At 49.1% G+C, this 17,167-nt stretch overlaps 2 protein-coding genes across 4 annotated transcripts in view; both read right to left on the bottom strand.

Annotated features, from left to right (window-relative positions):
- Positions 1-731, bottom strand: part of LOC144138282 (eukaryotic elongation factor 2 kinase-like) — a 33,700-nt gene extending 32,969 nt beyond the window's left edge. The window contains exons 1-2 of the mRNA XM_077670474.1: positions 292-731; positions 159-225 (exon numbers count right to left, since the gene is read on the bottom strand). The gene's annotated coding sequence lies outside the window, so the exon portion shown is untranslated. The remainder of the gene's footprint in view (positions 1-158; positions 226-291) is intronic.
- A 1,357-nt stretch (positions 732-2,088) lies between these two features.
- Positions 2,089-17,167, bottom strand: part of Tsen54 (tRNA splicing endonuclease subunit 54) — a 28,141-nt gene continuing 13,062 nt past the window's right edge. The window contains exons 6-10 of one of the 3 annotated variants that reach the window (XR_013315863.1): positions 15,232-16,266; positions 8,520-8,800; positions 6,304-6,490; positions 4,456-4,669; positions 2,089-2,892 (exon numbers count right to left, since the gene is read on the bottom strand). Coding sequence is in view for 1 of the 3 variants with exons in the window: in XM_077670472.1 (XP_077526598.1) it covers positions 4,513-4,669; positions 6,304-6,490; positions 8,520-8,800; positions 15,232-16,266 (1,660 nt within the window). In the remaining 2 variants the exon portion in view is untranslated. Of the gene's footprint in view, positions 4,670-6,303; positions 6,491-8,519; positions 8,801-15,231; positions 16,267-17,167 lie in introns of all 3 variants that reach the window. The other 2 variants (XR_013315864.1, XM_077670472.1) reach the window with 2 other exon arrangements.

Here is a 17,167-nt window from a genome sequence, read left to right as displayed (position 1 = left end):
GGCTTGCCGAAAAAGCCGGGTGCTAAACAATCCCCACGTGTTTCAATGGCGGCTCGCGGTTCCACAAACAAAAACAAAAGCGCCTTCCCCCAACCCCCGGGGAGACTCGCGGCCCGAGAAACGTGGCAGTCTTGCCTCGCACACAAGCGAATGCTTACCTTTCAGGGCGAGCCAGGCAGTCTGCAGCTCTAGCAGTCTCCCGAAGTCGTCATCGAGAGGCAACAGCTGCGGCGGCCGTGGCGAATGCATCCATTAAAGACCGCTCGTTAGCGCGCTGCGTCGCACGCTTACCTTTCGGTGAAGCACGGCACGCTTGGTGGCAGGCTGGCTCCTGAGTTGAGCACGCATGGACAGGTCGCGACAATGCATTCCCTGCGATGGCCCGAACTCCACGAGCGCTTTCGCCAAGCCTCGAGCCCGACGCCGCTGCCAAGCCCAACCGACGACAACAGAGAACTCGCTCTTCCTGCACCGAGCCGCGGTGGAGCCGGTGTTTTACGGTCGCCTTGCGATTCCTCCTGGCAGAAGAAACGGAACGCGTTACGGCGAAGCTAGAACATAAGGGAAGCGGTGCCGCTGGTAGATTTCGCTACGGGAAGAACCACGAAAAACAACTCCGCGCTCGGCGCTCGCCTAGCCCTCCACTGTTTGTGCGTGCGTCGCTGTTTGTGAGGCGACCGTGGCCCACATTGGCCATATCGCGTCGCCGTGGCGAGATGGAGCCACTGGCTGCGAAAGTTTTCGCTTTTTCGGCGCTAATAAGCTTGAACGAGGCTGTGTTGGCTGTGTCGCGCCGCTGTCATTCTGCATGTCACAGCTACCCCGTCGCGCCGACGCCTAGCCCCAGAAATATTTCCGCGCGGGTATTTTTGCCCCAGAGTAGGGTTCCGCTGCTGGTCCCGCTATTTTTTTTTTCTCGGCGACCTGCCAGAAATCTCAGCCTCACAGTGCAGTCTATTCCTACCTACGCCCAGCTAACCTTTTTGGCTCGCCAACTCGGTTCACGAGTTCACGATGTTAATCAAAACAAAAACACCACGAGGCAGAAGTGGTCGAAGAATATATATTTTATACAAAATGTGATTTACATGCGCATTTTCGACACGAGAATAATGTCACATAGCTTCATCAAAAGTATATACGAATGCGTGTGCGGGACAGAGGAAATTTCTGAAAAACCTTTGACATTTAACTACTTAAATCATGAGCACAAAATTAGTTTTACAAAAGGAACTAGAATCGATTCTGAAACTTCAATCCAGTGGCTGAAAGCCACGTAAAGCATGATCCTCTATTCAGCCATAACTACTCGTAGTAATAATTAAAGGCCATACATTTTGCCAACATTTAAAAAAATTAGGTGCAACAGGCGAGCCTGTCACGTATGGAAGTTTCATAGGTGAACCGTTCGAACAAATACTAAAAAAAAAAAGCACCTTATATACAATGCCCTGTGTGTAATGACATCATTATAAATAAAGATAACGCTACACAATGGTACAATACAAGGTCACAAAAACGACCCCGTTTGTTGAAATGTCACCCAATGGCAATTCTTGCAAAAAGCTAAAAAAATGGCAAAAAATAGTATGTACAAACCTGAAAAGAAACACTTTTGCAACAGATTTTAACACCTCAGCTCCTACAAATGAACCCTACATACAGAGCACGATCATTCATAAGGACCTTTAAATGCCTATGCTCAATAACCAACACCACCGTCAGATTCTGCTAAGCGCACAGCTCGATCCCTTACAGGGTACACACATTTTGCACACCGAAAGACCACAACTTTCCATCCCAGTGAAGCAATCATAGAGGCGGGACGCTTTCTTGATTTTCAAGCAATAATTACTGATCACCGGCAAGTGTAAAATTCAGATCACCAAGCAAACAGAACTAAACATGCACAAAAACGTATCACACACCGACGGTCACAGAAAAAGAAATTCGATTCCCCGCAACAACAAAGAATACAGTTCCACACCAGCTCACAAAAAAGTAAGATTGATGGTGAAAAACAGTGCAAGAAACACAGGGACAAAAAAAAAAGAGTGGACGACGCACAGCGCTGACGCTTCAGTGCTGTGTATCGTCCACTCTTCTTTTTGTCCCTGTGTTTCTTGCACTGTTTCTCAGCATGAATCTTAATCTCCACCAACTAGCACAACTTGCCATCTTACTTCACAAAAAAGTAAATGCTGCATAAAAAAAAAAACCAGTTTCATTTTCTTTTTCGCACGATTGGCAAAACCAGATATCTTTACGTATGTACAGTGCTTCATTATTTACAGTACACGGTATTCAGTAATGCGTGGCATAGAAATAATGGAGACCATGTACAAATTACTACACTGGTCTAATTAATGTGAATCTTGAAGCTTTTGCTGTGTTCTATACATGCGTGGGCTATTCACAAAAGCATGCTTGCTGCCTCCCTCACTTACTGCACACAAAAGGAACGATAACTAAGGCTCCGTGACCTAAAGCCAGCATTCCTTTTTATACCCGGACAATTGTTCGCTATGTATTCAGGAACCATAGCTAGCATGTCACTAAATGATCCATGGTATGGAGGGTTTTGTGTTTTCAGCTAAAATCAACAAACATTCAAAAAACATACACCCCCACAGTAAATTGACACAACTTTTCTATTGGGCTGTCTCTGTGACTTGAAATAGGCTTCAAATTGAGGGCTGGCATGAATCATTATTTATAGGACAACACTATCAGTTCGCTCATATAATGACAAAGAGGAAAGTGTCCAGTTGAAGAAGACAAAAAAAAATCGCAAAATGAGAAAGTGGTTGGATAGAGCAACCAAATGTTCTTTTCCGAGAAGGGTTGAAAGTATTTTCCAAGATGTCCCTCTCTCCTCCATGGCTGGAAGCGCTGCAAAGTTGACACCATTTTCAGCACAGGGCTAACTGTGGCTCACTACGTCTCTTAAAACATTTATATAGTCAAAGACAAGTCAGGCTGTAACAGTGTTATGGACAAACAACTCTACCCAACATCTCTGTGCACAAAGGATTTGAAAAAGATGCATAGAACGGGCAGTCACGTTTCGAGAGATGGTTACGACGTGCGCAGCAGTATGGTTTGGTGCAAACTTTTGCTTTTGTGTATTTTTCGGACTTTTGGCATTTGCACGCAACACTTAAAAATCGTTTTGAGTGTCGGGAAACTGCCCCCCCCCCGGAATCTACAAAACATGTTTCCTTTGTTGGCTGCATACATATAAAAGTTTCCGTGGTTTCATCAAAGACGGGGTAAAACAAAAATTGTAATGCCTTCTTCTTTTTTTCCGATTGCCTAAATACAAGTTCAACACGAAAGATGCTACAACAAAGTTGTACTACATGCTATCGACAGTCTCTATCGAAAGCTTAGAGCTGATGGACTTGACTAGTTGGCAATATAAATCCCACGAAACTCCATAGGAAGTTGTGGAAAAAATTTAGTTCAATTTAGTTCTAAACTTGTCATTTGTCCGATGCATGCTTTCTCTATTTTTAATTAATTATTCTTTTTTTTTAAACGTTCAAAGAACAAGTTTAAATGCAATGAATGCTCAGAGCAAGATCAAAAGTTAGGCCCTTTCATTTTACATGTAGTAATAAAAAACTAACAAGTTTGACAACCCTTCAAAGAGAAGAAAACTTACCAAATTTACAGTTTGCAGACGTATGAATCATAGAGGCCGGCTACATTGAACTGAAATCATTGGAATTTGTTGATCCCTAATAAATTGAATATAATTTTACACTTCAAGCTGCTCTTGTGCTTTGAAGGAGCTGAAAAAGCATTGAAACTGGTTTTTCCTACCCTAAAACACTTGAACAGGTTAAACTTCCAGTTGTTGTGGGTTATGTAATAATGTGTACCATAAAAAATTTCAGCCATCCGGCATTAATTTGTTTTAGTGAAAAAAAAGCAAACCTGTTCCTCGTCTTCGCTCCTGCGGCAAAAACTTTTACTCCAAATTTAACTTGCACCAGCTTTACCTTGTTCGAAACCAGTTTGTTCTGACTATTAAAAAAAAAACAACAACAAATTGTTTTTGTTTTTCAATAAGACTGAAACGTTTATTCATTATTTGTTTCGCCCCAGTTTCACCCTATCAACACCAATTCATTTTAATGACAAGAAATAATATCTTCATCTTTTTTAACCATAAGATTTAAACTTTTATTTGAAAGTTCCCTTACACCACCAGCTCAATAAGCACCGCCTCGTTTGTTTGCTTCTTTTTTCTTTGTCTTCTCAGCAGCTATTATTTTATATAAGCACAGCAACTCACTTTCTGGAGGGACACAACCCAGACCAAGTTAACAATTCCCTTTCCAAAGGGACAATACGCACAATACCCTTCCCTAAATCAAGCAGTTTAAAGGAAACAGTGTAGACGCAATTGTGTGACAGCCCCCTCGGAGTAAACATGCGGACAGAGACCTTGCAAATGCGTTTTCCCGCTACGATGAGGTGATCGATCCCGGGGTGGGTGGTGTTTCAGGGCCCCGGAACGAACCGGGGAGCCACCACGGTGTCGAAGGCGAACAGCTGCACCTGGCCGTGGTCCACCGCAGCGAACACGAGGGGCACGTCGTCGCTCGGTGTCACCTGCCGCCTCACCAGGTCTCGGAGGCGCGCCCGACCTGAGTCCCACCTGCAGCGGACACGAGACACGCACACCCTGCTGTTGGAAAAACTGCAACAAAACTGTACTGATCGAGTTGGAGATTCGTGGCGCAAATAAGCACAGGAAGGATTAGTAGACGCACAAAGTAGACGGGGTGGGACAAGTGCCGTATCCCGTCTACTCTGTCCGTCCCTTGTCTCTCCTGTGGTTACTTTTTACCATGTGACAAATGAGCTACGTTACTTCAGACACTAGGCACAGTAAAGTGGGACCACCACAGCTGAATAAGTTTTTGTTTGAGCTGGTGTTGATGACTGCGTTGTTTCTCGGCCGAAGAGCGCCAAGAAAAAGTGTTGTTCACTTAAAGGGACCCTGCAACAGTTACCATCGACTGCTAGGAATGTATTTTGGGGTAAAGCCTATTGTCCCAGCAGCCTCCTCCAGCAAGAATTATGAAAATCCGTTCACTTTCACCGAAACTATGCGCGATATGAAATCGTGCATAATTGTTTTCTCTCCAGTCGACCGCGGACAACGCGACGAAAGCTGCACGCTCTCTCCCGGAGATGGGGGTGACTCGCGGCGTTCTCTTCGGCGGCCTTCGATATATCACAGGCCGGGGAGTCTTCTCCTTTTCTCCGCAACGTGGAGGCGCCTATTTCCGGTCTGGTGTCACAAAAAAGCAGGCATGGGTGCCTGCTCGCAAGTGCGCGCTCGGGCTGGTAGGGCGTTGTTGAAGCAACAAACGTTTGTAGTCGAGTGGTCCCGTTGAAAGGGAAGCATTGAACTCATCACTCAAACTCCGCGCGCACTCAAAACAGAAAAGAAACGGCAAAACTGTGCCTACAGGTTCAGGCATAGAATAGGTTTGTACACAGCGATGACAACGGCTGAAATGGGAGAAATTAGCCGCGAAATTGCCCAGTGACAGCCGATCGGGCAGCCATGGCCTCAATGACGTCGCTTAGGCCATGCCAGGGGTGCATAATGAGGAGAACTGAAGAGAGCGCAGTTGGTTTTTCCGTGTCTTTCACAGCGATTTGCGCGCTCACCGCTTCACGTGCACGTGTAATATTTGGCTCAGGTATTCCTGGCAGTGTAATCTAAACGTCGCACAGGTTTACTTGCACTGCTCAGAGTGTTGCAGGGTCCCTTTAAGCGTCTAAATTTGTATGTGGTGTGTTTTGGTGAAATGTGGCGATGTGAGAACAACTCTAATTGGCTCCTTTTGACCTCCTAATTTTTTTTAATTTTTACTCCCGGGCTTTCAGTGCATTGTAGCGAACCTTCAAGTGATAGTCAGGTATGAAGCGATAACCCCCCATTTTGTGTTTGAGTACTGCTTATGCACACCTTGCATTTGCTGGGAGGTTCGTGTTTTTCTATATACACTCAGTTGTTAGTCCAGCTCCATCCTGTTAACTCTGTCCTTGCATCAGCATCTTTTTAGCTAGTAGTTTTAATACCTAAAACCGTAAACTAACAGGCCCAGTTTTCAACCTTGCTCCCTCTTGACCGTCGTGTCCTTGCCTCCCGTTTTGCACTGATAAGCCCCGAGATTCCAAACAAACAGCTGCACCTTGGCCTTTTCGAGCTCTCTTGCACCGGTGTAGCAACAGAACAGCCCCAAACGCGCACCCACCTGACCCAGTGGCCCCTACCTGAGCACGCAGACCCGGCACTCGGGCAGTCCCGGGTTGCGCTTGCTGTACGCGGTGCCCGGCAGGTACACGTCGAGGTCTGGCTCGTTGGTTTCCCCGCTGCGGTGCGCATCACCACAGGGGGGACGCTGGCTGCCGTTCACCAGGTCCACTTCCTCCAAGACAGACAGCTGGGACACAATGCCCGCTGCAGAAACGCAAGAGAGGGAAGGGGGAGAAAAACCTTGTAGTCCGCATCGACACAAACACAATGAAGGACCCTTTAGGGACACAGGACAAACCGGTGGAATCAGAAATGGCAGAAAACAGTCACCGTGATCGTCAATTTCTTTATTTCGTAGCTCAGTTCCGATTTCGGGGTCGGTGGAACGTACCCTGACTGAGAGTGACCACTTCTCTAACTGCCTGGTCACAACAGCGGCCATATCTTTACAACGATAAAACCTCTGCTTGTATTTCAGTTCGGGCTACTGAAGCACGCAAGCCCGTGGAAATAAGCACGGCACTTTAGAGGATTAAATCCACCGCCTGCTCTCCTTGGTGATCCCAAAGCTGCAATCACGTGGCAGCGGGTGAAACTGCGAGGAAGCTATCCTATCCCATTTCAAAGAGAAATTAAAGTGGTTCTTTCAGCCTGCTGACTAAAAGTTTGTTCACGCAGTAAGCCCGGTGGACATGCACACATGTGGCTGCTGTCACCGAAGTGGCAAATAAATCTCTCAGACATCATTACAGTGGATAAGGCCTGATTGCGAGCTGCGTGCTAGTAACTCTGCCAACAATGAGGGTTGGCCAGAGAACTCATTCAGTAACACATGTGCACCTGGCCCCCTTCTTGACCCAGTCTACCGTACTGAGGGGTGTCCCACACCAGGCTGCCTATCGTGTGGGAAAGCAAGGCTTGAGCCCCAGCACTAAGAATATTTTTTTTAGGCATAAAGTTGCCAGACTTGCCCCCAACCTGTCTTCAAATTTTTTCATGCATGCACAAACACTTTTAGCATTTAATTTGAAAAACAAAACACAGTTGTTAGTACTCGGAATCAAACCCAGGTCCCACAGGGTTCAAGGAGGGAATCATGACTGCTCAACTACAGTTCCTTTGCAGAAAAGACCATAGTTCTGGGGGAAGATCTAAGCGAGATTTTTGTGCCATTATGAAGTCCAGGAGGCAAGGAAGCCATTTTTGGCTTCAACACCAGTCTTAAGTGAAACCCCAGAAAGGGTAAAAACAGTGACCATTTTCAGCCACATCTGAAGACTAGTCTAACATCACAACAGCCGTCCCTGTCATTGTAGCACCTACCTTGTTGAGGGGGGGACTTGCCAAAAAAGGTTGTACTGGTTGTTAGACAGATTTAGAAGGCCACTTGGTGTGAAAAAAGAAAACTGCCTTCTACCAACACACGTTCTTAATAACAGCGCTACCGACACAGACAAAAAGAAGAGGGCACAAACACGGCGCCGTGTTTGTGCCCTCTTCTTTTTGTCTGTGTCGGTAGCGCTGTTAATATGAATAAGTACCAACTCGCCCAGTCTTCCGTTTTACCAACACATGACAGAAATCCACACAGGGGGATTGGGCCACCAAAAAATGAATAAACAATTTCTGCACCCTGATTGGCCGCCCTTGCTGAATCAAATGGTTCATTTCTGCATTTTCCGCCCTCATCGGCCTCCTTGGGACAAGAGGGACATTTGTTGTTTGTTACATCAAGCATTTACTTTACTAACGAAACTCTTGCGCCCTATTTGTCGAATTTTGGCTTATTTTTGCCTGTTTTTGGTTAGTTTTGGGTATCGCGTTCGCACCTCTTTGTTCACTGTCCTTTCTTCGTCCTTTGACACGGATAACCCCAACAGTCGGACTGGCTGCAATTCACGCGACAGCTTCCCGGCAGTGGGAGCTCCGTGCTGCGTGCACCTGTTTCGTCACGTGCACCAAAGAACACATCAGACCAATTCTTGTTCTGCTCTGCCAGGGTGCTGGGTTAGTGCTGTGGTCTCTGCAGTTGGCTGCTGCTGCTCTTGAGGCCCCGGTTCAAATCCCACCTGACCCCGCTTTTACTTCTCTTCTGTGGCCGCTCTTTTGGTACCACCCGTGTTGGCGGGCGACGACTTCGGTCACTTCTTGCGTTTGATGAGGCGTCCAAGCCTTTTGCCCCAAGGGGGAGGAGAGAAGGGAGGGGACAAGGGGGGGCGGGACAGGCACTCACTGATGGAGAGGTCCCGGGTGGGGACGACCAGGGGCTGCACGGAGCCCTTCCAGAGGACGGCCCCCTCGCCGGCCAGCAGGGCCTCCATGCGCTCCAGGTGGGCCGCGCCTGACTTCAGCTCCGCCCAGCTGCTCTCCTTGCCCGACAGGCGGGGCAGCACCGACGGGTACTCCTCCTCCCCCGACCCCGACCCGGAGGCCCCAGCCCCACCCCCGCCCTGCTGGCGGCGAAGCCAGCTCGGCCGGAAGGGCCTCCCGGGCCTGCTGGAGCCACCTCTGCTGCTGCACCCGGAGGAAAAAGGCACACGGGGGACCATCACTGAGGGCCACGCCTGTGGTCTGGCAACAATGAGCTGCTGCTACAGACAGAGCTTCATACTAGTATGTATCAGAGGGAAATCTGCCACTGCCGTTGCGTGCTGTTGTGGGCGTTGTCACAGCAGGTGGAAGCGTTCCTCTCGTGTGAAGAAACAGTAATGTGGTCACTGACTTCGTCAGAGACTGCATTACAGTTTCTTCAGACATTGACTGACCTGACGAACTGTCGTCGAACCGCTGACTAGGTTCCTCTCGTACATGGCCTGGCTTGCAACGTACCTTCTTGGGGCCCCCGATGACAGAGGCAACATTTCGTTCTTTTCAAAGATCCCCAATGAAGAAGTTCTTGCTAGCTATACTTTTGTATCGATAAATTAACTCTGTATATTGTTTGAGAACAATAATAATGGTTTTTGCAGCCACAGACAACTTTTGAGACTGTCAGTGAGCCATGCCACGTAAACAAAAATGGAAAGCTTCCCCACAGTACACGATGGCAGGCTCATTTAAGCACAGCTCACCTAAGCAATAGTGCCAGATTTCCCTCTTGTATATTATATATACATTGCATAGAATGAAAGTCTATGACCACAGAGCAATGCAGTCCTAAGGCCAGTGTGCTCCACGCATTGGTGATACGGGACACTCTAAGCCATGTGGGAATTGCGGAGCTCCGCCATCTTTCCTATCCCTCTCAGCCCGCCGCGGAGGCAAGAGGGGTGGTACCTCTCTCTTCGCGGTCGCGCGCTTCCCCCTCCGGGAGGATGCCCGTGAGAGCGAGGGGGCGCGGCCGAACCCCTCACGTGACTGGTTTGCCCTAAAGCTCCTGCGGCCTGGTCCGAGGCGGACGACGGAGGTGGGCCCTCTTTGGATACGAACCATCATCGGGAGCGGCCGCAAGTACGACTCGCTCCTTTTTGGCCTGCCTTTGTCCGCCCTCGCGCGTCTCTCCCGCCCTGGCTAAGGTGGTCTTGGCGGTGTAGAACGACGCGCCCGACGTCTCCTTTATTGCATTGCAATAAACGTCGGAGTGGGCGAATTCTGTGTCCTGTGTTCCTTGCTGTTCGCTGCCGCTATGCCAAGTTGGCGATTTGTGGCGGTGTTCAGCGGAGCTAGCCTTGCAGCCGGATCTCGAGGATCGAGCTAGGCCGCGTAAGAACCCTGGTCCCCACAGCCACCAAGAAGCTGTCAAGGACTCTCCCATTACAACCCTTTCCAGTGGACTGTGTGTCGCTGCCCTTGTTTGTGCGTAATCTCAACGTCTTCGCTCCACAAAACATAGCTTTACGCAACCTTCTAAGCCAATGCAATGGCAAAGCTACTACAAATCTGCACACTATTGAACGTTCCCATGGTGGCTGACATGTTATTCAAGGGACCTGCACTTACAGCAGTGCCAGGTTCCCCTTGAGGTTATGGTTGGAAAGTTTTAAGAATGTACCACGAAAAAAAGCACCCGGCAACAAAGCGACTGCAACATATCAACCTGCACACTATTGAAACATTGATCTATGCTCAAATCTTGCTGGTCTCGAGCTCTCAGAAGAACAAACGCAGTGCACGCCTGCCAAGAGTGTAGCCGGGGGAGGGGTTTGTTGTCAGAACGCCCCAAGAAGTTTTCAGAGCGCTGCATCCCCACTCTCTCCTCATTTCAGCCTTTTTTTTTCACCCAACTCCGAATAGCTACAGTGGAACCCCAATGGTACGTCCCCCGGACTTGCGCTTCTTACGATGGATCACCGTGGTCCCTGCAAACTCCCCATAGAAACAATGCATTAAAAAACCCAAATGATATGACGCTTGGATGCACACGGTCCACTTCATACGATGGATCCTGACACAGATAAACCGACGTTTTCCCGATATTTTACACCGCTTCGCCGCCTCATCCCGACCTTTCTTTAATCTGAACCCCCGTTTGACGCTGCTTGATGTGCAAAGGCCCGCAGGCGGGCCAGACCACTTGCTGAACCGACGCAAGCAAGCACGCAGGCCGGTACTCGTGAACAGGAGTTGAAGGCGCAACGCGGCAGCAGTACGTCAACGCGCCAACTGCGAAAAGTAGAAGTTCAGGTGGCAGGCGGACCATGAGTTTGAAGGTCCCATCAAGCCACGACGAATGTGAAAACATTCGACGCAACTCCACGGCGACGACCGAACACTCGCTTCCCTCTCCCACTCGATCCAAGTTTCTCCCTTTCACCACGCTCTCTCTCCCTATATCTCTGCTCTCTGCTTATCAGTGTCTTCCAAAGTCGCGTTGTCACTCCGCTCCTTTCTTTGCTACGGTGCCTCGATTAACGAGCGACCTCCACAAGGGTGGAACGGTGGAGACAGGTATATGCTGGCGCCGCCATTTTGGGTCACTGGCTGGTTGCCACAGCAAGTCACTGCAGCAAGACCGCGCTATCATTTTCGTCGCGAAGCGGTTTACTCGCGAAGTTTGAATCATCGTATCTATTTCGCATTGCTGAGACTTGTGGGAAACGAAAATAGGTATGCGTTGAGCACTTTGACCAATAGCGGCGCCACAGGACCGTTCAAAGGGTGTCTCCACCCAGTACTGGAATGTCGTTTTTGTTTTCATCTCCGCTTTGTACTATCATTCGTTTCACTTAGCCTTGGCAGTTTTACACTCATTTTTCCCCTATCAATTTGCTCAACCACTTCGGCCTTACGTCGCTCGCGCAAGGCACGGGGCTGGCGGGCTATCGCCGGCTGGCACGGGTGTCACGTAGCGCGCGGCGCTTGGCTCTCAGGTTAGCTCGGACTCTGTTGAGGGGTAGAAGACACAACATAGGCTTTTTTTTTTTTTTTAAATTTGGGATTTCAGCTAAAGGTTCGCAGATCATGGGAGAATGCGCTAAATATAGTAGTTTAAATAAGTTCTTAGCCCACCTGTCCCGTGAGACCGTCTGCTAGGCCGGCATTTACCCGCACCCTGGTCGTACGACACCCCAGTAATAGGACGCTTTCTCGCGGCCCCTTGAAAGTCGTATTATCGGGATTCCACACTATATTAAAAAGGAGGACCTTAGACGAGCTCAACAGTGTCAATGAGTAGATAAATGGTTCCTGGGAGACCTATGCGCACTGTTATTTTTTATGCAGATATTACAGTGAATGAGGCATCTAACGCATTGAGGCATTTAAGGCACCTCGAGCATAACTAATACCCATTCCACACGTGCACAAAAATTGACATTACGTGTTTAAGGCCTTAAAGAAATTGAATGACATTATTTGGGCAGCCTGCGCTACACACCAAAGCGCAAAGCCATTAAATGTGTTAGGCATGATGGTATTAATGACCAAAAAGAGAAATGCACTCATATTTTAGAAGTCTTCAGGAGGAGAAAAATTGTCTAGAAGGGCTAAAAATGTTTTTGTGAAAGAAAACGAGTGTTTTCTAAACAAATGGTGTGAGCCCTTTCAAAAAGTGGCTTCAGCAAGCTGCCATTGCCTGCCAGCGGTAGCCAAATCTGAAATATTCGAAACAACAAGTAACATAAGGTTCTGCCTTTTGCCGCTGTTTTAGTGAACTTCGTCTTCTTCAGAATTTTGCCACCAAGGGGGCACAAGAAATCGTCTTAGTATTTCGAAGTTCAGCTACGTTTCCGTGTCAACACTCTGGTGCTGAGAGTTCCGTTGGTTTCATTTGTGCTCATCGCGTTCGAGAGTAGCCAGATTTAAGGCGTTCGTGAAGGCAAAGGAATTGTGCGCAACTCCATAAATAAAAAATGACATTAGCGTGAATGGCATTAGATTTTTGCGTGTAGCAGTGAATTAGTGGCATTAAACACTTAATGTCATTTTTCGTGTACTTGCGGCATGGATATAAGACAATTCCGTTTAATTTCTTATTTTACCGGTGGTGTAAACACCGCCCAAAAAATATTTCCGGGTATGCTGCATAATGGCTACACCTCTTTTTCACAAGGTAACAGTTGTGGGGATTGCGGAGCTCCGCCATCTTTCCTATCTCTCTTGGCCCGCCGCGGAGGCGACAGGGGTGGTACCTCTCTCTTCGCGGCCGCGCGCTTCCCCCTCCGGGAGGATGCCTGTGAGAGTGGGGGGGGGGCACGGCCGAACCCCTCACGCGACAGGTTTTGCCCGGAAGTTCCGGCGGCCTGGTCCGGGGCGGGCGATGGAGGGAGACTCTCTTTGGATACGAACCATCATCGGGAGCGACCGTAACTACGACTTGCCCCTTTTTGGCCTTCCTTTGTACGCCATCGAGCCTGTTTCTCCCGTCCAGGCTAAGGTGGTCTTGACGGTGTAGAGCGACGCGCCCGACGTTCCCTTATTGCAGTGCAATAAACGTCGGAGTGGGCGAATTCTGTGTCCTGTGTTCCTTGCTGTTCGCTGCCGCTACGCCAAGCTGGCGATCCGTGGCGGTGTTCAACGGAGCTAGCCTTGTGGCCGAATCTCGAGAATCGAGCTAGGCCGCCGTAAGAACCTTGGTCCCCGCACAGTGCAGTGACCGCATAAAAACAAATATGGCTTGAAATTTACCCCTTGCACCTTTGCAATGATTGCGGAAACATTGGTGTGCAGTGGCTCCATGTGATCACTGGCACCAGCAACTTATAACTTCACCCACAACCTTCACTATTTCGCGGTGTAATGTACAACCTACACCCACATCAGAATACTTTGCAGCATATGTATCTTTCCGGCCTTAGATGTACAGTGTTATGTTTTCTAGATTCTATTTGCACGCTGCCAAGTAACCCGACTGCAGTTTCATAACACACACTTCCCAGGGGTGAGACAGCCCAAAGAGATTTGGGAGCAGTTTTCGGAGCAGCAAAATTTCTATTTTGGAGCAGAAGAATCTTGATTTGGAGCATTTAGGGACATTTATTACATCGTCTTGTGAGCTTAAAAAATCATCATTTTAGCAATTTGAAGGGTCAAGTACACATTCCAATCAGTTTTGAATACACAGAACACTGAAACAGCCTTAAGTGAAAGAATTTTTTAAGAGTATCACAAAGTTCTAACTCACTACCTTCTTCCTAACTAGTGATATTGTGTTGCGGCTGTATGCAACACTGACAACAAAACTGCCGTTAACATTATCAAATTTAAGGGATCTGCAATAGTGACGTGTTTTTTTACCGTTTCAGTGCTAAAATTATTATTTTTGTAATCCCAGGCTGCGTTGTACGAACGAGTCTAGTCACGGCAGCAGTTGAGCAACTTCGACCTAACGGTCGCATAGCCCAACCAGCCTACCCGCTGCAGTCCGTGGGGCGCACGTTCACCGCATGGTCTTTTGAGTAGCGTTACTGTTTAGCCACCTGGATTTTGGCATAAAATTTCACTTCGCATACATCAAGTGTTATTAGTCGCGTGCTATGGCAACTATGCAGTCCTGCAGCCATTGGGCGCTGCCTGAACAGGTCGCGGCGCCGCAGCACAGCCCGCAATTTTCGTGTCGACCGTTCCACCCCCGAGGCTCGCAATCACGCTTCCAAGCACAGCAACACTTCAGCATTTTATAACACCACAGTGAGGCAAAAAAGTTCACTTCACGAACCCGATTATAGATGCACGCACCGCGTTTCGCACTCCAGGACAAGCCAAGCGGAAGTCTTAGGCCCCACATTTCAATGAACGTTTTTCGAGCCGCGCAACTCCTTGTAATCTCGCATCAATCTCAAACCATAACCCCGGGTTAACGTCACTGTTCAGAGCCACAACTGATAGAATTAATAGACTGGAACCCAGCTGATTGCGTAAAATAAACCAGGGAAAATATCGGCGATGCGCAATGAGCGCGGAAGTAGGCAGTAGCAGCCGGATCAGGCGGTGGCCATGTTTGTAGCCACAGCGATTCCCAATCAGGAAGGCCGTTTCAGCGAACCCGGACGGAAAGCCAATCGTGTTTTAGAAGCTATCGTTTGCTTCATTTCAGTCTTTCTATTTCTGCCATTTCGGTGTTTGCAATTGACTGACAATAAAAGTGGTGACCAGGATGCGCGAGGCTTTCGTCCCCGCCGAAACTGACATGAGCATCAAAATCCGTGCCTTTGAGGCTCTTCTGGAGCAGTTTGGCGCAATTTTCATGCTTTTGGAGCAGCTTGGCGCAGGAAAATGGAATTGTATCAAAAAGGCGCAATATGCGCAGCTGTCTCACCCCTGACTTCCTGACTCTAAAGCGGGGAGAACAGCCTTCTTACAGCAGCTCTGAGCAGCTCCAAGCAGCTTCGTATTTTATTCGCCCATAGAATGTCTATGGCGGAAGAAAGAAAGAGAGAGAGAGAGAGAGAGAGAGAGAGAGAGAGAGAGAGAGAGAGAGAGAGAGAGAGAGAGAGAGAGAGAGAGAGAGAGAGAGAGAGAGAGAGAGAGAGAGAGAGAGAGAGAGAGAGAGAGAGAGAGAGAGTTACCCGTCATTTCTCAGTGGTCCCCTCCGGTAGGCCGTTGGGTTCGCCCAGCCAGGCCGACCCGGTCCCGACTGAGGCGGCGACGGGTTTGGCCACGCTCTGTGCGCCTGCCAGCCCTGCTCCCACACCCCCGTCCCTTGGAAGGACGGACCCCCATCCTTGGCATTCCAGGGTGGCCGAGCGGGAAGCAGAGGCGGCGGACCGTGCAGCAATGTGGGCGGCGGCAAGCCGAGCCAAGGCTGGTCGGGCCACTGCCGTAGTGGCGGTCTCTCCAGACCGGCTGCACCCTGGGAGTTGGCCGCGTTGCTCCAGGGGTGCGGGGGATGAGGTCCCCCCTGCCACCAGGGTTGAAGCTGCTGCGACGGGTTGAACGGCGGTCTCGCCGCGTTTCTCCACGGAGCGTCGCTGCCCCCCGGAAACGGAAGCGGGAGGACACCGGGACCACAGTTGCGCGCCTCTGCATTGTTCCACGGTTGAGCGTCCCCGCGCTGCTCCGCAACGTTGCGTGGCGGGGGCAGGTGCAAAGGTGTCCACGCTCCGGGCGTGGCGTGCTGCCGAAACTGTCCGTTGGACTTTTCCCCCGAGGAATTCTTGCTGAACCTGCCCCCCCGGTCCCCATACCTTCCCCCGTTTCTCCGCCGCTCCTCGACGCTCTCGTCCCCTTTCCAGCAGTCCGGGCTGACCTCGTACCACTCCCTGGACGGACGCACGTTCTGGGGGAGGAGGTGCGCGGGAGGTCGCCTCAAGGTCAGCGTCTGACCCGGGACATACTTTGGGAAGGAAAGGTCGTCGTCTGATTTGGAGCTGCGCCTCTCCACTACTGGAGGCGGCACTTTTTCAGGAGTCTTTATGACCGTGACTGTAATTGAAGGGTCGAGCTTGGGGTACTTGGCAGGAATCACCTCAACGATGGAGATGTCCGAATCGTCCGAGTCGTCTAGGCACACCACGTCGTCGTCACTGTCGTGCTTTTCGACTTTCGGTGTTGTTTTGGCTGGGCTGTCGGGAACTGATGATGCTGTTGCTTCGGGAGCTTCCCTGCAATAATGGACACTAGTGTCACACTAGGCCTGCAACGCATGCACAACAAAGCAAAACTGGTGTAATGTGCTGAGACTTAGCCCAACAGTTGCTTCCAGCAACCGCAAAATGCTGAAGGAACCTTGCGGGTTTATAGGTTGATAGCGACTGCGGCACTGAACTTGCACTCCATCATATTCCACCATACACAGCTTACAAATCCTGCCCCTTTTCTTCCGAAGTTTCTATTGGTACACTTCAAAATGTTTTCCAATTTGTGGGAATTTCTGAATACCGTATCTAATCTTATTGGGCAGCTACTGGTAAATCATAGTTGCACACTTTGATTCAGAAAACCGTCACCAAGTGCCACCAAGAAAACGACAGGAAGATTGTTTCTTCACTGCATATTTGCTATATTAAAAGAAAAAAAAAGAAGACACCGTGCAACATTATCCCAGATGTGCCCTATCACAAGTATTATAGCCTTTGGCTATTTATGGGTCAAATTTCTTTCCTAATCCATGATTGGCATTATCGTGGTTTGCAGGATAATTTCGGACCCCCCTCATCCTCCTTCTCCTCCTCATTTTCATTTCCGGTATTTTGAATGCGCAAATTTTACCGCCCAGCTCTTGAAGAGACGTTCCAACTTTGTCTCAGAAAAATTCCAATTTCCTTAGTTTGTCAATCTATTAGGTTGGCTTCACTGGGGTGGGGGTTGGTTACGCACGCAGACAAGGTAACTTTGTCAAGCTTCACCAAAAAAACGACCCTGGTCGATAGCACCACAATCTCTCTATTATTCAACAACTGCTGCAGGGTTTACCGCTATCACAACCTGAGATGACCCCAATGTAACGCGATCCTTGCCCCCAAGTTTTCTGGAATCTAGCCTTCTGGAATCTTACACAGCCAG

Source organism: Haemaphysalis longicornis, unplaced genomic scaffold, assembly GCF_048455015.1.
Source record: "Haemaphysalis longicornis isolate Haplotype H1 unplaced genomic scaffold, Haemaphysalis longicornis Haplotype H1 scaffold_5, whole genome shotgun sequence".
NCBI classification, from domain to species: Eukaryota; Metazoa; Arthropoda; class Arachnida; order Ixodida; family Ixodidae; genus Haemaphysalis; species Haemaphysalis longicornis.
The sequence above is the reverse complement of the archived record's forward strand: the minus strand, read 5'-3'. Positions and strand labels throughout refer to the sequence as shown.